The 19,896-nt window shown below is 45.4% G+C and overlaps 1 protein-coding gene across 5 annotated transcripts; it reads left to right on the forward strand.

The window, feature by feature from the left end:
* Positions 1-2,645: 2,645 nt before the first annotated feature.
* On the forward strand, positions 2,646-19,831 carry SMIM29 (small integral membrane protein 29). Of its 5 annotated transcripts, XM_020888716.2 has the most exons (6): positions 17,161-17,259; positions 17,438-17,709; positions 18,550-18,733; positions 18,935-18,960; positions 19,204-19,309; positions 19,401-19,831. In XM_020888716.2, the coding sequence occupies exons 3-6, from the start codon at positions 18,623-18,625 to the stop codon at positions 19,464-19,466; spliced, it is 309 nt and encodes a 102-aa protein (XP_020744375.1). In that variant the 5' UTR covers positions 17,161-17,259; positions 17,438-17,709; positions 18,550-18,622; the 3' UTR covers positions 19,467-19,831. The 5 variants fall into 5 exon arrangements, with proteins under 5 accessions (XP_070312685.1, XP_070312686.1, XP_070312684.1 ...); XM_020888712.2 differs by lacking the exon at positions 17,438-17,709 and having other exon boundaries at positions 17,154-17,259; XM_070456584.1 differs by lacking the exons at positions 18,550-18,733; positions 18,935-18,960; positions 19,204-19,309; positions 19,401-19,831 and adding an exon at positions 2,646-3,705 and having other exon boundaries at positions 15,279-17,259.
* Positions 19,832-19,896: the final 65 nt, after the last annotated feature.

The raw sequence follows: 19,896 nt of genomic DNA on the forward strand, positions 1-19,896 counted from the left end.
CTCCCCTCCCATCCAGGCTGCCAGGAAGCATTGAGTAGAGTTCCATGTGCTCTACAGTAGATCCTTGTTGGCTATTTATTTTAAATACAGCAGTGTGTACCTGTCCATTCCCAACTCCTTAACCACTCCCCGCATCCTTCCTCCTGGCAACTGTTAAGTTCATTCTCTGTGAGTCTGTTTCTGTTTTGTGAACAAGTTCATTTGAATCATTTCTTTTTAGATTCCACATATAAAGGATGTCATTGGGTATTTCTCCTCCTCTGACTTAACATCACTCTGTCTGACAATGTCTAGGTCCATCCATGTTGCTACAAATGGCATTATTTCATCCTTTATAATGGCTGAGTAATAGCCATTGTGTATGTGTACCCCCTCTTCTTTATCCATTCCTCTGTCGATAGACATTGAGGCTGCTTCCGTGTCTTGTCTGTTGTAAACAGTGCTGTGACGAACATCAGGGTGTGTGTATCCTTTCGGATCATGTTCTTCTCCGGATATATGCCCAGCAGTGGGATTGCATATATGGTAGCTCTTTTTTTTTTTTTTTTAAGGCAAATTGCTTTTTAGAAGAACTAGACAAACTAATTCTAAAAAGCATAATGTAAAGTGCCAAGCATGTCTAAGACAGTTTTGAAAAACTACAAGGAAAAACAGAACTATAGGGAAGCCCTGTGTTCTATAAGTGTCAAGACTTAATATAAAGATATAGTAAATGAAACAAGGTGATAAATGGGAATAACTAGACAGAGAAGTGAATTAGGAAACTAAATAGAAACAGACTATATGTATATGTGGGAATATAGTGAGAGCCAGAGAAAACATGCACCTGAGTAGGAAAAGGATTGGTCCTTCAGTAAGTGGTGTTGCAATAACTGGCTAACCAAGTGGGAAAAAGACAAATTTAGATCCCTACCTCACACCATACAATGAAAATAAACTCACAAATGTGTCAGTCAGTTCATTCGCTCAGTTGTATCTGACTCTTTGCAACCCCATGGACTGCAGCATGCCAGGCTTCCCTGTCCATCACCAACTCCAAGAGCTTGCTCAAACTCATGTCCATCAAGTTGGTGATGCCATCCAAGCATCTCATCCTCTGTCATCCCCTTCTGCTCCTGCCTTCCATCTTTCCCAGCATCGGGGTCTTTTCCAGTGAATCAGTCCTTCGCATCAGGTGGCCAAAGTATTAGAGTTTCAGCTTCAGCATCAGTCCTTCCAATGAATATTTAGGACTGATTTCCTTTAGGATTGATGGGTTTGATTTCCTTGCAGTCCAAGGGACTCTCAAGAGTCTTTTCCAACATCACAGTTCAAAAGCATCAATTCTTTGGTGCCCAGCTTTCTTTATGGTCCAACTCTTGCATCCATACATGACTACTGGAAAAACCATAGTTTTGACTCGACAGACCTTTGTTGGCACAGTAATATCTCTGCTTTTTAATATGCTGTCTAGGTTTGTCATAGCTTTTCTTCCAAGGAACAAGTGTCTCTTAATTTTTTTGGCTTTATACAAATGTGTAAAATGAGTCAAAGCTTTTAGGAGAAAATACAGAAGCCAAATAATATATACAGGGTCACACAAGTAGTACATGGAATAACTGTAGTCAAACCCAGGGGGTCTGATTCCGGAACCTGCCTTCTCACCCACTCAGTAGTACTTTCTCCTGGTCACTTTAGTGTGTTAGTTGGGTCAGAGCTAGGAGAAACTGAAGTCAGGAAGTGGTGAATGAATTTGCACCTGAGGACTTCCTTGTGGAATCACCATCACTCAGCCAACATATCGGGCACTGATGATATGCCAGTACACGTCCACGTGTCTATGTGACAGAGACCAGCAGGACCTCAATGAACATGTATTGAGAGCAAGTGTTTGAACTTGGGTAGGTGAGAAAAGGATAAAAATAAAGCAACAATGAACAGTGGTGAATCATTGTGCGGTGGGGTAGAAGGATATTAGGGAATCATCTAGTCTAATCCTCTCACTTTACAGATTGGGAAATAGACAAAGTGGGAAGGGACTTTTCACCAGTATTGGAGTCTGAAACCCTAAGCAGAGAATACACATCTCTGGCCATGCTGTAAAGAACCAGCTGTTCCAACTCTGTGGACATGAAGATATCTTTTTTTTTTTAATGGCTATCCCACTCTGGATACCAAACACTGTCTAGCCGGTGCCGAGTCTAACCCCCTGTCCATCACTTCCTCACTCATTCATTCACCATTTTATTTAGTCTTTCTTGTGCCCATCTTCTCCCACTGCAGCCCCCCTACAGAATCCCAATCCTGAATTCACCCCTCTGATGGAAGAGCTGAGCCTGTCCAAAGAAAATCATGTCCTGTGGGGTCACTATGGGTTCATGCGTCCCCTCTAGAAAGCCTACAGTGCCACCTGTCAATGGCTAGTGACTGTCACATTGACAAGTGCAAAGGCCACTTATTTTCTCCCTGACTTCACTCCCTGCTCCCCTCCCTGCTCCCCCCACCCCCTACAGTGTCCTGGCTACACTTCTGGTTCTCCCAGCCACAGCTTTCAGAGTAAAGTTCTAATACCTTGGAGTGTAAGTCACTCAGTCGTGTCTAACTCTCTGCAACCGCATGGACTGTAGCCCGCCAGACTCTTCTGTCCATGGAATTCTCCAGGCAAGAAGACTGGAGTGGGTTGCCTTCCCTTGGGGATCTTCCCAACCCAGGGATTGAACCAGGTCTCCCGAATTGTAGACCAACTCTTTATCAACTGAGCTACCAAGGAAGCCAGTACCTTAGAGTACCCAAAATGTTTTGTGATTTAGCTCCTGCCTACTTCTGATTCATTTCTGCCACCTGCCTTGCCCTTTTTCTCCCCTGGCCTCATAGAACTTTCTGCAGTTCTCTAAATGCACCATTTATCACTGCACTGTTCCAGAATTCACACGTGTTGTGCTCTCCCCAGTTCCTTCTACTCCCCTGAACTCTCAGCCCAGTATCCTGTGAACTTTCCCAGACTGAGGGTAGGGGCTCATGGAGGACTGACTGGTCACTTCCAGGAGGGCTGTCTGAGACAGGCAAGGAAGGCCACGATAGGTTGAAACTGGAGAAAGGCCATTGTGGGTGTTTGCAGTTTGGAGGTGGAGTCGAGGGGAATCTGTTTTACTTGGAGGGAACTTGATCTGAGAAAATTGAGTGAACCAATTATAACAACTAATATTATTTGATGAGTGCTCTCCACTCTACCAAGTACTCTCCCATCAGTTCAGACAGTTCCTTGATCGCTTACTGCTTGTACAGGGCTAAGGGCCAGGGCCCTGACCTTCATTCACATCTACTCTGAGAGGCAGGTACTTTGATCCCTGACTCACTGTTGATGGAACTGAAGCCTGGAGGCTAGAGGACAGGGGAAAGTAGGTCGGGTGTAGGTCAGAGAAAGCTGGAGGGAGGCAAGTACCTTGAAGTCAGGTTTCTGGTGCTGTCAAGGGGTGACCAGTAGGAACCCTGAAGTGGAGAGAGTCCCAAACCTCCCCTGCTCAGGCTGCCAGTACTGTCACAATGTCTGGGGCGGGGTCTGTGGGATCTCTCTCTGCCTCCACCCGATGGACCCTGGGGTGAGGGCCGCTCCACTGGGCAGTGTCTCAGAAGCTTGTCTTCCACTCCTGGGACAGCCCCCTGCTCCACCCTCCCAAAAGAGGCCCATGGGTCTCTGGAAGCAGTGGAAGAATAGCTGAAGCACAGGTATGGAGGTGGGAAAACAGAGAAGACACACGCAGAACACCGGGTAGCTGCACAGAAAGAAGTGAGCCAGTGTAAGAGCAAGCCAGGGGGCTTCCCCTGTGGTGCAGTGGCTAAGACTCCACGCCCCTGGGGCAGGGGCCTGGTGGCAATCCCTGGTCCAGGAACTGGGTTTCACATGCTGCAACTAAAGATACTGCATGCTGCAAATAAGACCCAGCACAGCCAGATAAACAAGTTTTAAAAATAACCAGTAAGGGAATTCCCTGGTGGTCCAGTGGCTAAGACTGTTCTCCTGATACAGGGGGGCTGGGTTCGATCCCCGGTCAGGGAACTAGATCCCACATGCCACAACTAAGACTCTATGCAGCCAAATAAATAAAAATAAATATTAAAAAATAAAAATAACTAGTCAGATTGTTTTGTAGTCCTTTACATTTATGGAGCAGGTTATTATTTACCTAATGTTTAATCCCTCCCTTTTTTTTGGACTTTGCTATGCATGGCTTGTGGGATCTTATTTTTCCTGACCAGGGATTGAACCTGGGCCCTCAGCAATCAAAGTGCAGAGACCTAACCACTGGACTGCCAGGGAATTCCCCCATAAATGTCATTTCTTTCAGTCAACAATAAGCTTATTTATGAGGTGGGTATTATTAGTTACATTTTGGAGTCAGGGACTCTGAGATTCCAAGGTGTTGAGTGACTCAGTTGAAGCCACAAGACTGGCTAGTCGTGGGGTCAGGGCAGTTGGGGCCAGCCTGGAAAGACTAAGCCTGGGCAACGTGATGGTGGCCAGCAAGATTCTGTACAGTCGTGGTCCCTTTCTCTTTGTGTAGTCTCCCCCTTCCCAATCCCTGGGCATTGGCCAACCAACTCACCTCTCATTAACTCGTTTATAAAATAAACATGCACTGGCCCATATTTATTGAGGCATTCTTTTATTTTTTATTTATTTGACCAGGCCAGGTCTTAGTTGCAGCATGTGGGATCTAGTTCCCCTATGAGGGATGGAACCTGGGCCCCCTGCATTGAGAGCACAGAGTCTTAGCCATTGGACCACCAGAGGAATCCCTGTTGAGGCATTCTTTACTCTTCATATTTTTAAAACTGTATTGAGCTATAATTAACATAAAATAAGCTGCACACAAAGTGTATAATTTAATATGTCTTGACAGATGTGTTCAAAGGAAACTATGATAACCAAGGTAATAGATCTATCCCTCACTCCCCAAGATTCCTTTGTGCCTCTTTGTGGTCCCTCTCACCCAACTCTCGCACTTTCTAATCTGCTTTCTGTCAGTATAGTTTGTGTTTGCTAGAGTTTCATATAATAGAATTATGCATCAGAATCTGTATATATTGCAAGCTGTGAATTCAAGTTGTTAATTTTTGCGTACAGATATCCAGTCGTTCCAGCACCATTTGCTGAAAAGGCTATCCTTCTATTTATAGATTGCTGTGTTTTTGTTTTTTTTGCTTTGGCCACGCAATGTGTAATGTGGGATCTTGGTTCCCCCACCAGGGATCAAACTTGTGCCACTGCACTAGGTGTGCCAAGTCCTAACTACTGGACTCCTAGGGAAGTGCCAGTGTTTTTGCTTTTTTGGCTGCACTGGGTCTTCGTTGCTTTTCGTGGGCTTGCTCTGGTTGAGGTGAGTGGGGACTTCTTGTTGTGGAGCATGGGCTCTAGGCACATGGGCTCAGTAGTTGCAGCAGTCGTGGGCTCTAGAGCCTGGTAGCTGTGGTGCCCGGGCTCAGTGGGATCTTCTTGGGCCAGGGATCGAACCAGTGTCCCCTGCGTTGCAAGGCAGATTCCTAACCACTGGACCATCAGAGAAGCCCCTAGTTGTGTTTTTATCATGAAAGGATGTTGATTTTTTTTTTTGTCACATGCTTTTTTGCATCTATTGAATTGATTATGTGGTTGTTTTCCTTTGTCCTATTAATGTGCTATATGACATTCATTTTCCTATAGTTGAACCCCCCCTTGCCTTCCTAGGATAAATTCCATTTGGTCATTGTGTGTAATCTTTTTTAATGTGCCATTGGATTTGGTCTGCTAGTATTTTATTGAAGATTTTTGTACCTATGTCATTAGGAGCATTGGTCTGTAGTTTTCTTATGGAATCTTTTTCTGGCTTTGGTACCAGGATAATGTTGTCCTCACAGAAACTGTTCCCCTACTCTAGTTTTTGGAAAAGTTGGAATAAGATTAATGTTAATCCTTCTTCAAATGTTTGGTAGAATTGGCGAATGAGGATATCTAGTCCTGATTTTTCTTTGTCAGGATGTTTCTGATTACTGATCCAATCTTCTTACTGTAGGTCTGTAGAGAATTTCTATTTGTTCTTGAATCAGTTTTAATAATTTAGGAATTTGTCAATTTCATCCAGATTACCTTGTTTGCATATAATAGTTCATAATGTTCCCTTATAATCCTTTTCATTTCTGCTTTCATTTCTGATTTGTTATTTTCATCTTGTATTTTTTTTAGTCTAACTAAAGTCTTGTCAATTTTTTTATATTTTCAAAGAACTAACTTTTGATTTTGTCAATTCTCTGTTGTTCCCCACTTCCCATGTTTATTTGTGCTGTATCTTATTTCCTTCTTTCCTTTAGTTTGCTTTTCTTTTTCTGGTTCCTTAAGGTTTAAAGACAGGTTGTTGATCTGAGATCTATTAATATAAGCATTTACAACTATAAATTTCCCACTGCTTACTGCTTTTACTTTATCTTGTAAGTTTGGGTATGTCTTCGTTTGTCTCAAAGTATTTTCTAATTTCCTTAGTGATTTCTTCTTTAACCCATTGTTTTTTTAATGAGTGTGTTGTTTACTCTCTGCATATTTGCTAATTTTCCAGTTTTCCTTCTGTTACTGATTTCTAAATTCAATCCACTGCATTCAGAGAACACACTTTGTATGATTTCAATTCTCTTAAATTTATTCAGAATTCTTTTATTGCCTTACATCTATATTAATGAGATATTGATCTGTAGTTTTGTGTGTTTGTCTGGCTTTGGTAAGTGAACTGAAGTGAAGTGAAAGTCGCTCAGTTGTGTCTGACTCTTTGCAACCCCATGGACTATACAGTCCGTGGAATTCTCTAAGCCAGAATACTGAAGTGGGTAGCCTTTCCCTTCTCCAGGGGATCTTCCCAACCCAGGGATCGAACCCAGGTCTACCACATTGCAGGCGGATTTTTTTTTTTTTTAATTTATATTTTGTCTTTATTTAAAAAAATTTTTTCCCAATTATTTTTATTAGTTGGAGGCTAATTACTTTACAATATTGTAGTGGTTTTTGCCATACATTAACATGAATCAAACATGGATTTACATGTGTTCCCCATTCTGAATCCACCTCCCTCCCCTCTCCCCCCTCCCCCCTCCCCCCCTCCCCCTACCAGCTGAGCCACAAGGGGACTTTAGTAAGTGGGCAATGCTAAGTTAGGAGTTAGGAAGTGGTCCCTTTTGTTCAAGATTTTGGAAGAGTTTGAGAAGGATTGATGGGGATTCTCCTTTAGATTTTTGGTATAATTCATCAGTGAAGCCATCAGGTCCTGAGTCTGTCTTTGTTAGGTTTTAAAAATTTATTAAAATTTGTTTTGTGGCCTAACATATGATCTATCTAGGAGAAAGCTCCATGTGTACTTGAGAACAATGCATATTCTTTGGAAGAAGTGTTCTGTATGTATGTCTGTAAGGTCTAGTTGATTCATAGTGGAATTTTTTTTTTAATTCAGTTAGTTTTACTTTTGGCTACACTGGGTCTTTGTTACTGCACAGGGGCTTTTCTGTAGTTATGGCAAGCTGGGGCTCCTCTCTAGCTGCTCTCTGTGGGCTTCTTGTTGCAGTGCCTTCTCTTGTTGCAGAGCATGGACTCTTAAGCACACAAGTTTCAGTAGTTGTGGCTCAAGGCTCTAGAGTGTGTGCATTCTCTAGTTGTGGCACATGGGCTTAGTTGCTCTGAGATGTGTGGGATCTTCCTGGTCCAGGGATCAAACCAGTATCCACTGAACTGAAAGGAGGATTCTTAACCTCTGGACCACCAAAGAAGCCCTATAATGTTTTTCAAGTACTCTATTTCCTAATTTATTTTCTGTATAGGATCAGTTCAGTCAGCTCAGTTGCTCAGTCATGTCTGACTCTTTGTGACCCCATGGACTGCAGCACGCTGGGCCTCCCTGTCCATCACCAACTCCCAGAGCTTGCTCAAACTCATATCCATCAAGTCAGTGATGCCATCCAACCATCTCATCCTCTGTCATCTCCTTCTCTTCCTGCCTTCAATCTTTCCCAGCATCAGGGTCTTTCCCAAGGAGTCAGTTCTTCGCATCAGGTGGCCAAAGTATTGGAGTTTCAGCTTCAGCATCAGTCCTTCCAGTGAACATTCAGGACTGATTTCCTTTAGGATGGACTGGTTTGATCCCCTTGCAGTCCAACGTACTCAAGAGTCTTCTCCAACACCACAGTTGAAAAGAATCAATTCTTCGGCGCTCAGCTTTCTTTATAGCCTAACTCTCACATCCACACATGACCACTGGAAAAACCATAGCTTTGACTAGACGGACCTCTGTTGGCAAAGTAATGTCTCTGCTTTTTCATATGCTGTCTAGGTTGGTCATAACTTTTCTTCCAAGGAGTAACCTACTGTTTCCCCATCTACTTGCCATGAAGTGATGACCCCCAATGCCATGATCTTAGTTTTCTGAATGTTGAGCTTTAAGCCAACTTTTTCTACTCTCCTCTTTCACTTTCATCAAGAGGCTCTTTATTTCTTCTTCACTTTCTGCCATAAGGGTGAGGTCCTCTGCATGTCTGAGATTACTGATATTTCTCCCAGCAGCCTTGATTCTAGCTTGTGCTTCATCCAACCCAACATTTCTCATGATGTACTCTGCATATAAATTAAATAAGCAGGGTGACAGTATACAGCCTTGACAGACTCCTTTTGCTATTTGGAACCAGTCTGTTGTTCCATCTCCAGTTCTAACTGTTGCTTCCTGACCTGCATATAGATTTCTCAAGAGGCAGGTCAGGTGGTCTGGTATTCCCATCTCTTTCAGAATTTTCCACAGTTTGTGGTGATCCACACAGTTAAAGGCTTTGGCATAGTCAATAAAGCAGAAGTAGGTGTTTTTCTGGAACTCTTTTGCTTTTTCGATGATCCAGAGGATGTTGGCAATTTGATCTCTGGTTCCTCTGCCTTTTCTAAAACCAGCTTGAACATCTGGAAGTTCACAGTTCACGTACTGCTGAAGCCTGGCTTGGAGAATTTTGAGCACTACTTACTAGCGTGTACAGGAGACAGGGATCAAGACCATTCCCATGGAAAAGAAATGCAAAAAGGCAAAATGGTTGTCTGAGGAGGCCTTACAAATAGCTGTGAAAAGAAGAGAAATGAAAAGCAAAGGAGAAAAGGAAAGATATTCCCATTTGAGTGCAGAGTTCCAAAGAATAGCCAGGAGAGATAAGACAGCCTTCCTCAGGGATCAGTGCAAAGAAGTAGAGGAAAACAACAGAATGGGAAAGACTAGAGATCTCTTCAAGAAAATTAGAGATACCAAGGGAACATTTCAGGCAAAGATGGACTCAATAAAGGACAGAAAAAAAAAATAAATAAATAAATAAATAAATAAATAAATAAAGGACAGAAATGGTAGGGACCTAACAGAAGCAGAAGATATTAAGAAGAGGTGGCAAGAATACACAGAAGAACTGTACAAAAAAGATCTTCACGACCCAGATAATCACGATGGTGTGATCACTCACCTAGAGCCAGACATACTAGAATGTGAAGAGTCGAACACGACTGAGCGACTGGACTGAACTGAACTGAACTACTAGTGTGTGAGATGAGTGCAAAGTGCAGTAGTTTGAGCATTCTTTGGCATTGCCTTTCTTTGAGATTGGAATGAAAACTGACCTTTTCCAGTCCTGTGGTCACTGCTGAGTTTTCCATATTTGCTGGCATATTGAGTGCAGCACTTTCACAGCATCGTCTTTTAGGATTTGAAATAGCTCAACTGTAATTCCATCACCTCTTTTAGCTTTGTTCGCAGTGATTCTTCCTAAGGCCCACTTGACTTCACATTCCAGGATGTCTGGCTCTAGGTGAGTGATCACACCATTGTGATTATCTGGGTCATGAAGATCTTTTTTTATGGTTCTTCTGTGTATTCTTGCCACCTCTTCTTAATATCTTCTGCTTCTGTTAGGTCCCTACCATTTCTGTCCTTTACTGAGTCCATCTTTGCCTGAAATGTTCCCTTGGTATCTCTAATTTTCTTGAAGAGATCTCTAGTCTTTCCCATTCTATTGTTTTCCTCTATTTCTTTGCACTGATCACTGAGGAAGGCTTTCTTATCTCTCCTTGCTATTCTTTGGAATCTGCATTCAAATAGGTATATATTCCCTTTTCTCCTTTGCTTTTCACTTCTCTTCTTTTCACAGCTATTTGTAAGGCCTCCTCAGACAGCCATTTTGCTTTTTCGCATTTCTTTTTCTTGGGGATGGTCTTGATCCCTGTCTCCTGTACAGTGTCACGAACCTCCATCCATAGTTCATCAAGCAGTCTATTAGATCTAATCACTTAAATCTATTTCTCACTTCTACTGTATAATCATAAGGGATTTGATTTAGATCATATGTGAATGGTCTAGTGATTTTCCCTACTTTCTTCAATTTAAGTCTGAATTTGGCAATAAGGTATTCATGATCTGAGCCATAGTCAGGTCCCAGTCTAGTTTTTGCTAACTGTATAGGATATTCCTTCCATTATTGAAATTAAGGTATTGAAATCTCCAACTATTAGTATAGAGCTGTCTGTTTCTCCCTTCAGTTCTGTCAATGTTTGCTTCATATATCTTGGGACTCTGTTGGTGTATGCATGCATGCTAACTTGCTTCAGTTGTGTCTGACTCTGTAGCCCACCAGGCTCCTCTGTCCATGGGATTCTCCAGGCAAGAATACTGGAGTGGGTTGCCATGCCCTCCTCCAGCAGATCATTCCGACACAGGGATCGAACCCCTGTCTCTTATGTCTCCTGCATTGGCAGGCGGGTTCTTCAGCACTGGTGCCACCTGGGGAGCCCTATTCGGTGTATACATAACTGTTAAAGCTTCTTCATGAATTGACCTTGGTATCAATGTAAAATGCCCTCCTTTGTCTCTAGTAACAGTTTCTGACTTAAAATTTATTTTGTGATGAGTATAGCCACCCTGGGTCTCTTTTGATTATTCTTTACATAGAATATCTTTCCATTCTTTCACTTTCAACTTATTTGTATCTTTGGGTCTAAAGTCTCTTGACAGCAGCATATACTTGGATCCTTCCCCACCTCTTTTCATTCCAATCCCAAAGAAAGGCAATGTCAAAGAATGTTCAAACTACTGCACAATTGTACTCATTTCACATGCTAGCAAATTAATGCTCAAAATTCTCCAAACTAGGCTTCAATAGTACATGAACTGTGAACTTCCAGATGTTCAAGCTGGATTTAGAAAAGGCAGAGGACCCAGGGATCAAATTGCCAACATCCGCTGGATCATAGAAAAAGCAAGAGAATTCCAGATAAAAACATCTTCTGCTTCATTGACTGCACCAAAGCCTTTGACTGTAAATCACAAACTGGAAAATCCTTCAAGAGATGGGGAATACCAGACCACCTTACCTGCATCCTGAGAAATCTGTATGCAGGTCAAGAAGCAACAGTTAGAACCGGATAAGGAACAACGGATTGGGTCCCAAATAGGGAAAGGAGTATGTCAAGGCTGTATATTATCAACCTGCTGCCAGACTGGAAGAAGCACAAGCTGGAATCAAGATTGCAGGGAGAAATATCAATTACCTCAAATATGCAAATGACAACACCCTTATGGCAGAAAGTGAAGAGGAACTAAAGAGCCTCTTGATGAAAGTGAAAAGAGGAGAGTGAAAAAGTTGGCTTAAAGCTCAACATTCAGAAAACTAAGATCATGGCGTCTGGTCCATCCCTTCATGGCAAATAGATGGGGAAACAATGGAAACAGTGACAGAGTTTATTTTCTTGGGCTCCAAAATCACTGCGGATGGTGATTGCAGCCATGAAACTGAAAGACGCTTGCTTCTTGGAAGAAAAGCTATGACCAACCTAGACAGCATATGAAAAAGCAGAGACATTACTTTGCTGACAAAGGTTCATATAGTCAAAGTGATGTTCTTTCCAGTAGTATACATGGATGTGAGATTGGGACCATAAGGATAGCTGAGTGCCAAAGAATTGATGCTTTTGAACTGTGGTGTTGGAGAAGACTCTTGAGAGTCCCTTGGACTGCAAGGAGATCCAACCAGTCCCTCCTTAAGGAAATCAGTCCTGAATAGTCATTGGAAGGACTGATGCTGAAGCTAAAGCTCCAGTACTTTGGCCACCTGATGCCACTCACTCATTGGGAAAGACCCTGATGCTGGGAAGGATTGAGAAGGCAGGAGGAGAAAGGGACGACAGAGGATGAGATGGTTGGATTGCATCACTGACTCAATGGACATGAGTTTGAGCAAGCTCTGGGAGCTGGTGATGGACAGGGAATACTGGCGTTCTGCAGTCCATGGGGCGCAAAGAGTCAGACATGACTGAGTGACTGAACTGAACTGAGCTGAATGATTAGTGACGTTGAACATCTTTTCATGTACTTACTTGGCCATTTGCATATCTTCTTTGGGGAAATGTTTATTCAAATCTTGCTAGATCATTTAAAAATGCATTCTGAAAGAAAAAAAATCCATTCTGCTTTTTTTGGTGAGTGATAAAATATACATAAAATTTACCATTTTAATTATTTCAGACATGTAATTGGCATAAATTCATTCATAAATTGTGCACTGTAACCAGTCTCTGTCTTTTAACTAGTGAGTTTAGTCTATTTCCATTTAAAGTGACTGCTGATATTGAGGGACTTACTTCTGCCATAGTACTGTTTTCTATATTGTCATCTTTTTTGTTCCTCAGTCCTCCCAGTACTGCCTTCTTTTGTGTTTGATTTCCTCTTCATTTCCTTTTCTATGTATTTCCTACTTATTTTTTATTGGTTACCATGGTGATTACAATTAATATCCTAAGATTAAGAGTTGATTTATCATCAGAAACCATGAAGGCCAGAAACTAGTAGAATGATATGTTTAAAGAACTGACAGGAAAATAAAAAATCCTGTCAACCAGTAATTCTATATCCATAAAAACTGAAGGAGAAGTTCAGACATTCTTGGATAAAAAAAGCTGTTGTTAGTAGACCTGCCCTGCAAGAAATGCTGTGCATATCTGCTCAGTCGCTCAGTCACGTCTGGCTCTGCGACCCTGTGGACTGGAGCCCACCAGGCACCTCTGTCCATGGGATTCCACTGGAGTGGGTTACTATTTCCTCCTCCAGGGGATCTTGGTGTCCCAGGGATTGAACTGGCGTCTCCTGCATTGGCAGGCAGATTCTTCCACCAGTAAGCACCTGGGAAGCCCAAGGGGAGTCATTCTGACTAAAACCAAAAGTCACTGGATAACTCAAAGTCATATAAAGAAAAAAGGTTCACTGATAAAGGTAACTACAAAGTAAAATAAAAGCTAGTATTTTTGTATTTTGGGTATGTAACTCCTCCTTAATTCGTATATGGTTTAACAGATGCATAAAACCATAATTATGAATGTGTTAATATGCATGCAATATATAAAGATGTATTTGTAGCAATACCAACTCAAAGGGAGACGTGGAATTGAATAGGAAGTGTTAATGTACACCATTGAAGTTAAGATGGTATAAATTCAACCTAAAGTCCTATACATTTATCTATCTCTTAAGTGTGCTTTGATAATTTGTCTTTGTTTCCATGTATTTTCCATTTCAGCTAAGTTACTGAATTTATTTGCAAAATGTTGTTCCCAATATTCCCTTATTATTCTTTTATGATCTGTAGAATCTGTTGTGATGTAGAATCTTTCATTCCTAATACTGGTGATTTGTATTTTCTTTTTTCCTGACCAATCTGGCTAGAGGTTTATCAATCTTGTTGATTTTCTCAAGAAGCAGCTTTTGGTTTCATCGATTCTGTTTTTCTGTTTTCCATTTCATGGATTTCTGCACTGCTACTGCTGCTGCTAAGTTGCTTCAGTCGTGTCCGACTCTGTGCGACCCCATAGACAGCAGCCCACCAGGCTCCCCCATCCCTGGGATTCTCCAGGCAAGAACAGTGGAGTGGGTTGCCATTTCCTTCTCCAATGCATGAAAGTGAAAAGTGAAAGGGAAGTTGCTCAGTTGTGTCCGACTCTTAGCGACTCCATGGACTGCAGCCTACCAGGCTCCTCCGTCCATGGGGGTTTCCAGGCAAGAGTACTGGAGTGGGGTGCCATTGCCTTCTCTGGGATTTCTGCACTGATCTTTGTTATTTTCTTCTGTATACTTTGGTTTCAGGTGGAAGCTGAGGTCATTGACATCTTTTTTAAAATAGATATTTAGTGCTATAGATTTCTGTCTCTAATAGAGATGTCCCACAAATTCTGATACATTGCATTTCCATTTAGCTCAAAATAGTTCCTAATTATTCTTTGATTCAGAGGTGTGTTATTCATTTTCTAAGTATTTATGAATTTTACAAGGATCTTTTTGTTAATGATTTCTAATATAATTCCACTGTGATCAGAAAACATATTTTGTATGACTTGAATCCTTTTTATCGAGGCTTGTTTTATGGCCAAGAATATGACCTTAAGACTATGTATCCTCCTAGTGTTACATGGAATATTCTGTAAATGTCAATATTCTATAAATATCAAGTTGGTTGATAGTGTTGTTCCAGTTTAATTCTGGCTGATTATTTTTCTGCTTGTTTTATCAATTATTCAGAGTAGTATTGAAATCTTTGACTAAAACTGTGATTGTTTTTTCTTACAGTTGTATCCATTTTTGTTTCATATATTTTGAAGCTGTCTTATTGGGCATGTGAACATTTAGAATTGGTCTATCCTCAATTAATCATGTCATTATGAGTTGACCTTTTTTTTAATCTCTGGTAATATTTTCTGCTCGGCAATCAAATTTATCTGATTTTATTACAGCCCTCCCAGCTTTCTTTTGACAAGCATAAACAAGGTGTGTCTTTTCGCTTTTACCCTGTTAGAGTCTTTGTAGTCAAAGTACATTTCTTATGGGCAGCATATACTTGGGTCTTACTTTTTTTATCCATTTTGACAATCTCAGCCTTTTCATTGGGTTGCTCATTTTATTATTTTTTGGCTATGCGTGGCATGCAGGATATTAGTTCCTTGACCAGGGGTCAAGCTCATGTCCCCTGGGGAGTTTAAATCACTGGATCACCAAGGAAGTGCCTTAACTGGGCTGTTTAGACCATTTACCTTTACTGTGATCGACAGAGTTAGGTTTCAGTTATAGTTTTCTGGTTCTCTCATCTGTTCTTTGTTACCCTTTCCTCTTTTTCTGCCTTCTTTTTCTTGAGAATTTTTAACTGTATTTTATCTGTTTTGTTGGCTTATTAACTTATTAATAAAAATGATTAATTTATGGTTTACATTATATGGATTTAACCTACCACAGTTCATCTCATCACGGGAACAAACCAGGCCTCAGACACAGTCGCAGAGCAGCTGCCGGCAGAGCTGTCCAGGAAGAGGGGCCCCCCCACTGGGGCCCACTCTGCTTTCCCCTTGCGGATCACACCAAGGGCCTTGGGAGGTCATCACACCACGCAGAACCTCGGCTTGCTCCTTTGTAAACTGAGGTCATCCCACCTGCCCTGCCTACCTTGGAATGGTGTTCTGTCCTAGGAATAAAGACCCCATGCCTTTCCACACACTAGTCTAGCTAATGCAACCACGAGGGCTGCTCCTAGGACCACTAGACTCTCAAGATGTGTGGTTGGAAATACTGAGAATGGGAACAAAGGTTGAGTGTGTGGGCAGCCAAGGGCCCCTGGGTTCTAAAACCTACTGCTTGATCCCTACTTCCCTGGAAGGTGGGGGAGGCCTTGCCTGGGGAGGTGCCTCCTCCTTCTGCCCTCCTAACAGAAGCCTGATGGGCAGTCTCCCTACTCTCCAGACCCAAAACCCAGAGAATACCAGGAAATTTGCCTGGAGGTTTCAGACCCAAGCTTTTCTCTCATTCTTTCCCTTTATCTGATTCTCCATCACAGTCAGATGGTGGTATCTGGAGGCAAGAGGCGAGCTTCCACCTGTCTTCTGGTTCCTAATCGGGTCATCTCTGCACCAGATCTGCTCTCATCTAACCACTTCTGGAAGGACTTGAGAAGACTGAGGCCTGACCAGATCAAGTAGCTCAACCACATCTGGGCCATTGGCTGTCCCTACCAAGAACAGCGTGACCCAGGGAATTCCCTGGCAGTCCAGTGGTTAGGACTCTCTGCTTCCACAGCCAGCGGCACAGGTTCCATCACCGGTGGAGGAACTAAGACCCGTGCATCCTCCGACTGTCAAAAAAAAGAATAGGGGGAGGCACACCGCCCTGAGGACCTAGGAGGATCTCAACCTAGTTCAGCTGCCACAACTTTTATTTTCTGGGTGTTTTCTATTACCCGCCAATCTGGAGTTTTCCCAATTGCATGTGATTCTGATGAGGGAGAGATAACTGTAGGTTTACCTATGGTTGTAAGAAATAAGGGAGATAGAGCCCTTCTACACTTGGCCTAGCTTCCCCCAATGCTAACTTTTGCAAAACTATAACATCACCATTAGGATACTGATATTGCTAAAATCCACCGATCTTACTCAAATTTCCCCAGTTAAGTGTGTGACATTTTAATGATCAGCCCACGGAAGCTTCGACCCAATTTTAACCTACTTGGCAAACCTATTGTGACGCAGAGGGACATCACCCCACTGGTCCTTTTTTTTGTGTGTGCCCCAGAAAACCAGAAAGAGGTTAACAGGGAAATTTAAAATTCAGGGCATGCTATGTGTGTGCTAGGCTCCACTCGTGCCATCGTTTGCTGCCTGCAGCAGCCTGTTTTACCAACACAAAGAGTAAGTAAGGCGCAGGGAGGGAGGGTGGCTGGGCTCGAGGTTCGAGGCCGGGCAGGGGCTAACCTAGGCCCACCTACACACTCCGAGCACAGCACAGACGGGCAGTCACGCCGCGAGGAGACCTAGAGGGCTCCACAGACATTAACGGAGGCCCCACGGGGCCTGCGATGCACATTAGAGCAGCACCCAGCTCCGACCAGCAGGGCGAGGGGCGCGCGCGCCACGCCCCGGCCCTTCACGCGAGCTCCGGAGCGCAGCCGCCCCAGGGCCGCCCCGCGGGACGCCGGGAAGCCGCGCGCCCCTCCCCGCGCAGCCCGCGGCTGCCCCCTGCCGCCGTGGCGTGGGCGCTGCAGCCCCGGCTGTCTCCGCTTCCGGATTGGCGGCTCCGGCAGGCCGGGTGCCTGCGGCCATCGGATTGGCTGCACCCCGATACCGCGGCCCCGCCCGTTTCCCCGGGTCCTTTGATCACGCGCCTGCTGGCTCTTCCGGGGCCCAGGAGCCAAACGAGGGCGTTCCTTTCCGGGCTGCAGCGGCGGGAGGTAAGGCATGGCCGGGTTGCACGGGCTGCAGAGCGCCGGTACAATCCACGCCTCGGGGTGTCGGGATTCCAGGATACTCGGGTCGCTCTGCGCCCCCCTCACGTTCTCTTCCCCTGGCCTGAGCCTCCCAGCGCCATGGGAACTACCTCCCGCTCTCCCTTGCTGGTCCGCATCCTAGGGTCGGCCTGTCACCCTCCCTACCTCGGAATGTCCCCTCGACCACGGGACGGGCGTGCGACTGGGAGAGTCCGGAGCCCCCCTGGGCACCGAGACAGGCGGCTCAGCCCTTAACCTCCGATGGAAACCCAGGCGAACCGGGGTCACGGACCTCGGGGCATCTGCGTGCAGCCACCCGTGAAGAATCTCCTTGCATCTGTCATGGGAGCTGACCCTCTCCACTTCCGCCTGTCATCCCAGACCAGGAGGGGAGGGACCCGGGCGGAGCCCCGAGTGAGGACCAGGGGGAGGTGACATCACCTCGCAGATGCAGCCCAGCCCTGCCCACTGGTGTCCACCCTGGCACAAGACCAATGAGGGAGACGGTGCCCAGGTTCTATGTCTGGAGTGACACCAGGGACAACGAAGGCCTGGGACCTATAGCCTGAAGTGTGGGCACTGGACCAGGATAGAGGCTGCGGGTGGGGGGAGATGCTCCTGCCTCACCCCTTGGCTGCAGTGAGGACCCCATATTTTAACCTAATCTCTCCATTTTGCTTCAGTGGATAGCTTCTGGCAGCCCAGTGCTTCAGGAGGAGGGGGCAGGAGCTGGGGACCTCCACCTAACCTTCCTTCAGTAACTAGTATCTGCAAATGTTTGGCCAGCACCAGCACCTGAGTGACAGCCCCACCCTGGGCAGCACTCGGCCCTGGGTCTGGCCTCCCCTCCGTGCCCTTCACCCCCAGGATTTGCTGAGAGTCACTGGAGGGATCAGCCCAGCACACTGACCTGGAAGACACCCCCCCTTCCCTTTCCGGACCTGACCTTAGTTTTCATGTATTATTACTATCTCAGGGAGGCATCCAGAGCCTGGCTGTCACCCTGGGTGGAATTGACAACCTCCTACCCCCTCTTAGGGCTTCCCTCATAGCTCAGTTGGTAAAGAATCCACCTGCAATGTGGGAGACCTGGGTTTGATCCCTGGGTTGGGAAGATCCCCTGGAGAAGGGAATGGCTACCCACTCCAGTATTCTGGCCTGGAGAATTCCATGGACTATACAGTCCATAGGTTCGCAAAGAGTCGGACATGATTGAGCAACTTTCACCTTCACTTTCACTTTCCTCCTCTTCAGGGAGCCCAGGGGAGGCGCCCTCCCGAGGCAGTACTGCCCATGCTGACTACCCGGCCCTCCGGCTGCCGATGTCATGAGTAATACCACAGTGCCCAATGCCCCGCAGGCCAACAGCGACTCCATGGTGGGCTATGTGTTGGGGCCTTTCTTCCTCATCACCCTGGTCGGGGTGGTGGTGGCTGTGGTAAGGAGCCTCCACACACATACACACACACACACACCCCCCCCCTCTGGCTAAGGCAGGGGCGCGTGGGCCCGGACCAGCCTGTACACAGCACCTCACTGTCCTGCTGTCACGGGAGGGGAGGGTGTGGAGGTAGGTCCCTGTCCCCCTGTGGGCCATCCTGGGCTCAGCCGCCTCCGCAGTGCTGTGTCTCTGTTACAGGTGATGTACATCCAGAAGAGAAAACGGTGAGTGTCCCCGCCCTGAGTGCCACCCCTGATGCATTCTGCTTAAAAGTCCTTCCCATTCGATCTGAGACCCCTTCAGTCATTCTTAGACAAACCTGGAATTCTCTGCATGCCACTGTTAGCTTTTTTCCTACCCAGACATGTGTCCTCAGAGCTCTAGCATACCCTGAATGGCACCTTGTCGGGGGAAACGGCAGAGCAGGGAGGTGGGGAGCCGTGGCTGAGCACCCCTGTGGCCCCCAGGGTGGACCGGCTGCGCCATCACCTGCTCCCCATGTACAGCTACGACCCTGCCGAGGAGCTGCACGAGGCCGAGCAGGAGCTGCTCTCAGACGTGGGGGACCCCAAGGTGAGCGCTCGGGGGGACAGGACCAGCTTCCGCCGGGGCCAGCCAAGCGCCTCCCTCCAAGCTGTGCTGTGGCCTGGTCTCCCCGCCACAGGTGGTCCACGGCTGGCAGAGTGGCTACCAGCATAAGCGGGTGCCCTTGCTGGATGTCAAGACGTGACCTGAGCCCTCTGACCCCGCCCTCCCCGCAACCACGGGGTCCTGATTGGCCCAGGCCCTGCAGCCTGCTGCTGCCCCAGCATCCTTCCCTCCAGCCTGGCTGCTAAGCCCCACAGAGCCGCCAGCCTCCATCGGACCCACGTCCTCACTCAGTCCTAGGCCTGCAGTCCTTTGTGGGGTGAGCCTACCTATCACCCACTCCCAGGAACTAATGAGGATGTTTCTTCCTGGGGTGAAAGGGTGGCTGGAATTAGCAGGTGGGGATTTGCCCTCCCAGGCTTAGTTAGCTCTGGAGTGGTTCCCATGGTGACAGGGCCTAATGTATATTCAGTATATATATTTTGTAAATAAAATGTTTTGTGGCTAGGGGTGTAGTTGATATCTTCAAGAGGGGCTTACCTCTTGTGCTTTCTCTTTTTCACTCACTCACT

This window comes from Odocoileus virginianus, chromosome 27, assembly GCF_023699985.2.
Source record: "Odocoileus virginianus isolate 20LAN1187 ecotype Illinois chromosome 27, Ovbor_1.2, whole genome shotgun sequence".
Classification (NCBI taxonomy): domain Eukaryota; kingdom Metazoa; phylum Chordata; class Mammalia; order Artiodactyla; family Cervidae; genus Odocoileus; species Odocoileus virginianus.

Coding starts and splice junctions, on each gene's coding strand:
- SMIM29 (XM_070456584.1), top strand. CDS start 16,888: ATGCACATTAGAGCAGCACCCAGCTCCGACCAGCAGGGCGAGGGGCGC. Junction 17,260..17,437: donor CCGGGCTGCAGCGGCGGGAG/GTAAGGCATGGC, acceptor TCCGCATCCTAG/GGTCGGCCTGTCACCCTCCC.